The sequence below is a fragment of the Myotis brandtii genome, unplaced genomic scaffold, assembly GCF_000412655.1.
Source record: "Myotis brandtii unplaced genomic scaffold, ASM41265v1 scaffold1781, whole genome shotgun sequence".
NCBI classification, from domain to species: Eukaryota; Metazoa; Chordata; class Mammalia; order Chiroptera; family Vespertilionidae; genus Myotis; species Myotis brandtii.
Genome location: NW_005356603.1, coordinates 43381 through 52063, shown reverse-complemented (window position 1 = coordinate 52063; position 8683 = coordinate 43381). Strand labels below are relative to the sequence as shown.

At 55.0% G+C, this 8683-nt stretch overlaps 1 protein-coding gene and 1 long non-coding RNA gene across 11 annotated transcripts in view; both read left to right on the top strand.

The window, feature by feature from the left end:
- LOC102252287 (HLA class I histocompatibility antigen, B-15 alpha chain) overlaps positions 1-8683 on the top strand; it is a 27681-nt gene that overhangs the window by 236 nt on the left and 18762 nt on the right. For 6 of the 10 annotated variants that reach the window (XM_014537409.1, XM_014537411.1, XM_014537407.1 and 3 more), the window contains exons 2-3: positions 44-328; positions 7946-8224. In XM_014537409.1, the coding sequence (XP_014392895.1) occupies positions 44-328; positions 7946-8224 (564 nt within the window). The remainder of the gene's footprint in view (positions 1-43; positions 329-7945; positions 8225-8683) is intronic. The other 4 variants (XM_014537412.1, XM_014537408.1, XM_014537406.1 and 1 more) reach the window with 1 other exon arrangement.
- On the top strand, positions 1260-2526 carry LOC102251688. The gene is made up of 4 exons (XR_313434.2): positions 1260-1456; positions 1856-1888; positions 2017-2064; positions 2214-2526. It is a non-coding gene; the product is annotated as an uncharacterized LOC102251688 (long non-coding RNA).

The window sequence follows — 8683 nt, the reverse complement described above, 5'->3', positions numbered from 1 at the left end:
GGGGCGTGTCCAGCCCTGGCCCTGCCCTCCGTCCGCCCCCCAGGCCTCCACTCCCTCAGGTATTTCAGCACCGTCCTGTCTGGACCGGGCGTCGGGAAGTCCCGGTATGTCGCCGTCGGCTACGTGGACGACATAGAGTTCGTGCGGTTCGACAACGACGCGGCGAGTCCGAGGCTGGAGCCGCGGATCCCGTGGATGCAGCAGCCGTGGGTGGAGCAGGTGTACCCCGATTATTGGGAGGAGCAAACGGAGGTCATCAAGGACTGGGCACAAACTCACGGAGAGAACCTGAACAACCTGCGTGACTACTACAACCAGAGCGGGAACGGTGAGCCGCGAGGCCGGGGTCGCCCCCAGGGTCCGGGTCCGAGCGACACCCCGAGGCTGCAGGACCCTCTCAGCCCCGACCAGGAGGAGCCCGCCGGGACAATGACTGGATTTCAGGTGGGAGGACCTGATGTCCGGGTGGGCCTGACCTGGGGGCGGGGCTGAGTGGGCGTTTCTGGCCTGGGGGCGGGGCTGAGCGGATGAGTCTGACTTGGGGACTGGGTCAGGGTCTCACACCTATCAGGAAATGACAGGATGCGTCGTGGGGTCGGACGGGCGCCTCCTCCGCGGGCACAGTCAATACGCCTACGACGGCGCCGACTACCTCGCCCTGAACGAGGACCTGACCTCCTGGACCGCGGCCGACATGGCAGCTCAGATGACCTGGCGCAAGTTGGTCTTTGCCCCTGATCCTGATTTTTGGAAGGTCACCTTGGAGAGCTGGTGCGTGCACCACCTCCACGTTTACCTGGAAAATGGGAAGGAGATGCTTCGACGAGCAGGTACCAGGGTGAGGCCTCCGGAGCAGGGCATCTGTAGGTTGAGGCTGGCTTCCCACGAAGAGGATGGAAATGGGATCCCTGTCGGAATGGGCTCTCCTGGTCGGACAGGAGTCCTGCAGCTTATTCAGTGACTCGCGCTCCAGCCCACCTTTCACTAACGGTCAACCCAGAGATCCAGCCCCTCCCGGAAATGACCACTATGCTCCCCGGGATCTTGGACTGCAAAAGGTTTGGGCGCCTGACTCCAGGTCTTCCCAGTCATTCAGCCTCCAACTAAGTGATGACATTAGTCTGTGTCCCCCCTAGAGACCTGGAGACTCCCACCCTAGGGTCCTGCCCTGGTTCTGGGTGTTTACAAGAATTGGGAGGTTATCTCCCCGCTCCTATCCAGGCTGGTGTGTGGGCTGTGTGCTCCTCCCCACAGAGCCTCTTCTCAGGGCAGCAGGGGCCCTGGGGGACCTCAGTGGGGTCGGGGCTGAGTCTTGGGGTCAGGGCCCTCACCCGCCCTTCTCTTCTCCTCCCAGAGCGGCCTTCTCAGACCTTCATCATCATCATGGGCATCGCTGGGGGCCTGGTTCTGCTGGGAGCTGTGGCTGGAGCTGTGATGTGGTGGAGGAGGCGCTCAGGTGGGCAGGGGTGGGGTCTGAGTGTCTTGTCCCCCTGGGGGTTCAAGCCCAGGTAGACGTGTGCCCCGCCTCATTCATGGGAAGCATTATCCCCATGGTGTGATGGCCAGTGTGGGGCTCCCTGTGCTCACACTTACTCTTTAGTGAGGCCCGTGGGAGTTGGTGGTGGGGACCCCGTTCCCAGCAGTCCCAGGTCAGAGGGCAGGTCCTTGCTGAGCACAGACCTCCAAGAGGGCGGTGGGTCCAGTCCCCACACATGCATTTCCCTCAGGTTTCCTGATCCTTTCCTGAGTCTACAGGGTTCTGGAAACTTCTCTGGGGCCCAGGGCTAGGGCTTCCTTTAGGACCTCATGGCCCTGCCTCCTCCCTGGTCTCTCATGGGTTGTTTTCTTCCCGCAGGTGGGAAAGGAGGGAGCTACTCTCAGGCTGCCAGTGAGTATGGGGGGTGACCCCTGAAACCCTGTGACAGTGCAGATGGGAGCCATGCCCCCCCCCATAGTTCCTCCTAGTCTCCTGCCCTGGGGCTCTGACCCCGTCCTGTCCTGGTGTGTCCCCCTCAGGCAGTGACAGTGCCCAGGGCTCTGATGTGTCTCTCTCGGCTTCTAGAGGTGAGACCCTGCCGTGGGGAGGGGTGGGCAGAGGGGAGGACTGGGTGGTGGGGAGTCTGTGGGACACTGTGAGCATGAAGTAAAGTTTTGAGAATGTCACCAGTTATAGCCACTGACCTGAGTCTGTTCATGATGATTGTCCTCTACAGCGTGAGGCAGCTGCCTTGTGGGGACTGAGTGATGGAAGATGTGTTCATGCTCCCACTTCCTGATCAAGAACCTCTGAAGAGGAGGCTGGCCCAGCCCTGCTCCCACACTTTCTGGTTCAGCAGAGGCGGGCTGGGCCCTCACTATCTCTGTCTTTACTTCCTCATGGTCTGAACTGCAAGCTGTTTTTTCCGCATTGAAATGAGGTTGTGGAGGTGACTTTGTTAATTTCTTGCCATGAAGGGTTGGTGGGTAAATTCAAGGAGAAGATTGTAAATTTTGAGGGGAAATAAATATAAGCACCAAGAACTTTCCAGAACTCATGTGTTTGCTGTGCTGAGCTTTCCCAGGTGTGGACAGGAGATGTTTTGAAGACCGAGTGTGGTCAGGGCCTGTGCCCAGGTGGTGCTCAGTGCATCGTGGGCTTTGACGTGGTCACTCCTCGGCGGGGTCACCTCTCTGCTCCTCTGGCCTTGTCCCTCAGTAGAACCTTGTCCCACCAGGACCTGTGGTCACTGGAACTCAGACATCACTGAGGCCTGGACATGTGTCCTAATGCAGCGCATCTCCAGGACCATGAACAGTGAGGGCTTCCTGGGGTTGGTCAGCCTGGGGTCAGGCCTGGATGGGACTCCAGCACCCATCTTCTGGGTGTTTGTTGTTTCTTTGCGTTTGTAGATATTATACCTGTTACTGTTTTCATGTGTGAGCTATGGTGTACTTATCTGGTTGTCCCCCGTCTGAAAGCAACAGGGTACATGTTACCTGTCATTGTCCCGCAGGCCCAGGGGTCCCTGCACACAGTACTCTGTGGTTGGAGAGATGCATTTTCAGGCTCCTCCTGCTCTTGCCTCCTTCTAGGGCCTGAACGTTCCAACCCTCTGTTCAGCTTGGTCTTTCTGGGGACCAGCCCCCACCCTGACACCTCCAGGAACCTCAGCCAAGAGCCATCTCATCAGCAACCCAAAGACACTTGTCACTCAGGAGATGCCCAGGATTTTAGGAGCTCAGTGCCAGGATCCAGTGTCAAAGACCAGACATTTTCTCTTACCCTACAGGTCTCTGCCCACAGACCCATTAATAGTAAGAGTGCCCCAATAGTTGAGGATACTGGCACCTTACCAGAGTCCCACTCACTGATGAACAAGAGTCCAGTCCACCTCCTATGGAGGATGTTTACATGGTCCATACATTTATGAAAATTTCTCAACAAATTTAGTCAGAGGAGAAATTCAAGTTCAGCCACAATGTGATATTACTGCCCACCTCCCAGGATAGTAAAAATGAAATAGACAAAATCAATTGTTAGCAGGAATTTGGACTCACTGTATCTCCCATAAATACCTAGTGGGAGAGTAAGTTCTTTCAAATACTTTGAAAATGGCTTGGCAGCTCTCACTGCATCCAGTCATTCACTCACCCAATGCCCCAGCATTTCCACTCCTGGTTATATCCCCAATAGACACTCACACAAATGTGTGAGAAAACATATGAAGAACTTATTCATAGCTGTACAGTTTGCAAAATCTGCATATAAGACAAATTCTCATGATCAGTAGAGGAGGAGTGTGGTGTGGTCATAGACTTGAACCCTTTTAGCCCTGAGAGTGAATATGCTACAACCACAAGAGCCACAGGAAGGAGAATGGGACATAATGTGGAAACAGAGCCAGGTTACAGGGCGGAGGTCATTGTAACATTCCCTTCTCCCAAAAGCTGACCTAACTCACCTGTGGTGACAATCTAGTTAGGAGTGAGTCGAGATGGGGGCAGTGTGTGAACAAATAGAATTGAAGAGGGTCCACTGAGAACTGGAGTGTTCTGTGGGTGTTGTTCCCACCTTCACCCTGTGACAATCCACTGTATCCATGGGATTTGTCCACGTCTGTCTGGGCATGTGATCCTTCATCTTTTCATCTATTTTTAAAATTCTATCTTTGTAATTTCACCCAATTTCCTATTTGATCTGGTTCTTTCTCAATTTTAGATTCTGAGGGTATCTCTCTGTCTGTCCTAATTATTACTTTCCCTGAATCCTGTCAGTATGTCAAGAATAATTCTTTCCAGGGTAAAACCTCAAAACAGAAGCAGAAGCAGAAGTGGAGGAAGAAGAGGAAGAGGAAGAGGAAGAAGAAGAAGAAGAAGAAGAAGAAGAAGAAGAAGAAGAAGAAGAAGAAGAAGAAGAAGAAGAAGAAGAAGAAGAAGAAGAAGAAGAAGAAGAAGAAGAAGAAGAAGAAGAAGAAGAAGAAGAAGAAGAAGAAGAAGAAGAAGAAGAAGAAGAAGAAGAAGAAGAAGAAGAAGAAGAAGAAGAAGAAGAAGAAATATAGTGGTTGTGTAGTGAGTCACCAAAGAGCAGGACTCTGTGGGTGACTAAGGAAGCACATCATGGTCTCCTGGTCTCCAGGTCGTGTAGACATTAGGGACTCCAAGGATTCTGAGCGGGTTAGCACCACTCACCTGGGACAATCTCCATGCTTAACATCCCTGGGGCCCCCATAGGAAGGACCGTGGCATTTCCCTGAGGAGAGAGACCAGCTTCCTGCCCCAGTGGAGATGCTCAGCCTGCACCCATGCTGGTGTCAGCCTGACCTTGGGACCAGGGGATCCCTGAGGACGGTGCCCACTTGGGAATGGTGTGTGATTGTGCAATGAATGGAGGAGGAAGAACATGACGCAGCCTTGGTTTTCAGTTCAGCTCAGGGAACAGCTTTGACTTGGAACGTAGACCCGTCCACAGGGAACAGACACCTTTTCCTGCCCATCGTTCAGCTGCTCATGTGGACCAGGAGGACAGCCCTCAGGAAGGAAGGTCTAGATGTACAAGACGTAGGACATTATCCTGCAGGTCTGGGGCTGGCTTCCCACAAACCCGGTGGGGGCGCAGGAATCCATGGGGCTGGCTTCCCACACAATGGGATCTGTGTCAGAATGCCTCTGCTGGTCAGGACAGTGAGGAGTCCTCCAGCTCACTCAGTGACTCACCCTCAGGCCCACTCAGGAGTGTCAGGAACTCCCCTTCTCCCCGGGGTTTCCCTTCTCTATTGGACAAATTAATGACCAAATTACCAATAATCACAGCAGTGGCTGGGAGATATTTGAGTGGGGATCAAGTCACTCCTCTTTGGAGATGTCCTCGACTCTCCACACAGAGAGTGTCCCCTACGCCTCAGGTGACATGATAATGGCATCTCTGTGGGAACATAAGGTCCAGGAACCCTGTCCCTATAACTATAGGCTCAGGGAACCCGGCTCGTCCGAAGCCTCCAGATCCTCAGCCAAGAGCCACCTCATTAGCATCCCACAGGCACCTGTCACTCAGGAGAAGCCCAGGGTTTCAGGAGCTCAGGGCCAGGAGCCAGGGGAAGAGACCAGACCCTGTCTCTTATCTCAGGGCAGAAATCAGGAGAGGAGGGAGATTCCAGGAGGGGACATGGAACTGGGGTGGGTCGTCCCATCGGGCAGGACAGGTGCTGCCCCACCTGTGTCTGAGCAGCTTCTGCTGGCTCTGCTGGGCTGGGCTCGGGGGCGGGGGGGGCATGTGCTGTGGGTGTCCCAGGGCGGGATTCCCGCCAATGCTGGGCTTCCTGCACCTCTCTGTGTCCTAGAGTCCCCGACAGTGAGGGACCTGAGCATGGGGCTCCCTGTGGGATCTGAGCCAAGGGTAGGACGGCCAGGGCCACTAAGCTGCTCAGCCACGTGCAGAAGGTTCTGCTTATCTTCTCACCTGACTGAGCTTGAGGCTTGGGTGTGAAAACCATAGTAAAATTGATGTGTAGAATTAGGGTGATTACTTTAAAATTCTGACATAAAATAAGGTCCATTCACACACACAAACAGACATTCACCCAGAATTGTAGTCTGTGGTATAATAACATGACATAAATACCACTTTAAAATATATGTTTCATTGATTTTTAAAGAGAGCGGAAGGAGAGGGAGAGAGAGATAGAAACATTGATTAGACACATCTGCTGCCTCCATAACACACCCCACTGGGGACTGAGCTGCAACCCAGACATGTGCCTGACTGGGAATGGAACTGGCCGTCCCTTGGTGCATGGGTGGATGCCCAACCACTGAGCTACACTGGCCCGGTGATGTCAGGACCATGTGTGTTTCCTCCTGAAATCCTGCCTTGGGCTGCAATTGTCTGCGGATCCCTGGGAGATTTGGGGGCTCATTTCTCTCTGTGTTCCCTATTGTGTGAGGCTGAGAGTTGCTTTGTGCGTGTGAGGCAGCAAAGGGAAATTGCAAGAAAGATCATCTCTCTTTGTCAAATAGTTTGCCTGGTGCAACATGCCAGATCTGTTCTTCCCATTGGACATTGTAATTTTTTATCTTCTCATCCCAGGTCGCCACAGATGATCCAACCACGAAACCAGTCACATCTCCCACCACCGTGGCCTCTGCTCCTCCTATGAACTGTGTGTGAGGGCTCACATGTCCCAGCCGTGTGAGCACAGTGAGCGTGAAGGGCACATGGTGCTCACAGCACCCCTGACCTCTGATCTGTAGTAACGTCCACGTTCCTCTCTCCCAGGAGGAAGCAGAGGCGCAGAGTGGGAAGCAACATCCCCAGGAGGCACTGAGCTCACTCCTGAGTGACCTTGACACCAGGTCGGAGATGTGTGGTCCAGAGGCCGGAGCTCCCACCCCCTGCCCGGGGCTCCTCCCCATGGTCCTGTCACCATCCTGTGTCACAGGAATGGGGTCCTGAGAACTCAATGCCGGGGGTGCCAGTGTCCTGAGCCAGCGAGGGGGGAGGTGAGGGGAGGAACAGACCTGGAGATGCAGGAGCTGAGGGTGATGGGGATTCACTGTCCCCTTCCCGTGCGGCCTGCACTGCAGTTTCATAAGCTGCACCCATTGCTCCTGAAGGGAAAGGACATTTGGTGACTCTGGGATTTTTAAAAAACTGGAGTCTCTCTGCTTGTACTTGGTAATGGCGTCAGGCTTCTACAGGGGCATGAAGACCCTGCCTCTGATGGATGTTACTCACTGAACCCGCCCATGTCCATCTTAGGGCTGCATCTGAGGGACCCTTGTTACCTATAATAATAAAAGCATAATATGCTAATTAGACCGGACAGTCAAACGACCTTCTGGGCATCATTACAGACGACCTCCCAGATGAAGCTGCAGCAGGGGGGGCTGAGGCAGAGGTGGTTAGGGGCGATCAGGAAGGCATGCAGAGTGGTTAGGGACAATGAGGCAGGCATGCAGAGTGGTTAGGGGTGATGAGGCAGGCAGGTAAGTGGTTAGGGGTGATAGGGCAGGCAGGCAGAGTGATTAGGGGTGATAGGGCAGGCAGGCAGAGAGGTTAGGGGTGATGAGGCAGGCAGGTAAGTGGTTAGGGGTGATAGGGCAGGCAGGCAGAGTGGTTAGGGGCAATCAGGCAGGCAGACAGGCGAGTGGTTAGGAGCCAGCAGTCCCAGATTGGAGAGGGATGTCCCACTGCCAATTTAGCCCTGAGCAGGATCCTGCTCAGGCCTAAATTGGCAGTCAGACATCCCCTGAGGCATCCCTGATTGCGAGAGGGTGAAGGGGGGCTGATGGACCGCCCTTCCCATGCACAGATTTTGTGCACTGGGCCTCTAGTTTACTCATAAAAGCTCCCACAGCTTTGATGGGATGCCTGGCATATTCTGGGTGAAGTGGAGCTCAGAGCACCAGCCTGGTGCTCCTTCAGGAAGACGGGGCGGGCGGGGCGGGGCTGACCTCGGGGCGGGGTCAGGGTCTCACACCTACCAGTACTTTTCTGGCTGCGACCTGGGACCCGATGGGCACCTCCTCCGCGGGTACCATCAACACGCCTACGATGGCGCCGACTACATCGCCCTGAACGAGGACCTGACCTCCTGGATCGCGACCGACATGGCGGCTCAGATCACCAAGCGCAAGTGGGAGGCGGCGGCGGGTTGGGCAGAGCTTGAGAAGAGCTACCTGGAGGGGGAGTGTGTGGACTCTCTGCTCATGTACCTGGAAAAAGGGAAGGAGACCCTGAAGCGCGCAGGTACGAGGGGCCTCGGGGGGCCGCCCCCTCTACCCGGGGCTGGGGTTCCTACAAGGAGACAGCACAGGGGGTCAGTGTCAGACACCCCTCCTTGGGTCAGGGAGGGAGCCCCCTGGATGTCAGGTCAGGTACCAGAGGGACCCCCCTCCTCTCAGGGACAGTTAGGGGTGCAGGCTCTCCTGGGGTTCTGGGAGTCCCTTGTGAAATAGCCCATCAGCGGTTCCCTTGGGCCCTGCAGGCCTTGTGCGCTGTCCACAACCACTGTGTCTGAGGCCTGACCCCAGCTTTTCTGAGTCACGTGGCCTCCACCCAGGTCAGGATCACATATCCCTTTTCTCCACCAGAGACCTGCCTCCTGCCCTGGGCTGTGTCTCTCTGATTCTAGAACTTTCTAAAGACTAAGAGAGCCTTCCAGGTGCCTCTGTCCAGGCTGGTGTGTGGGCTGTGTGCTCCCTCCCC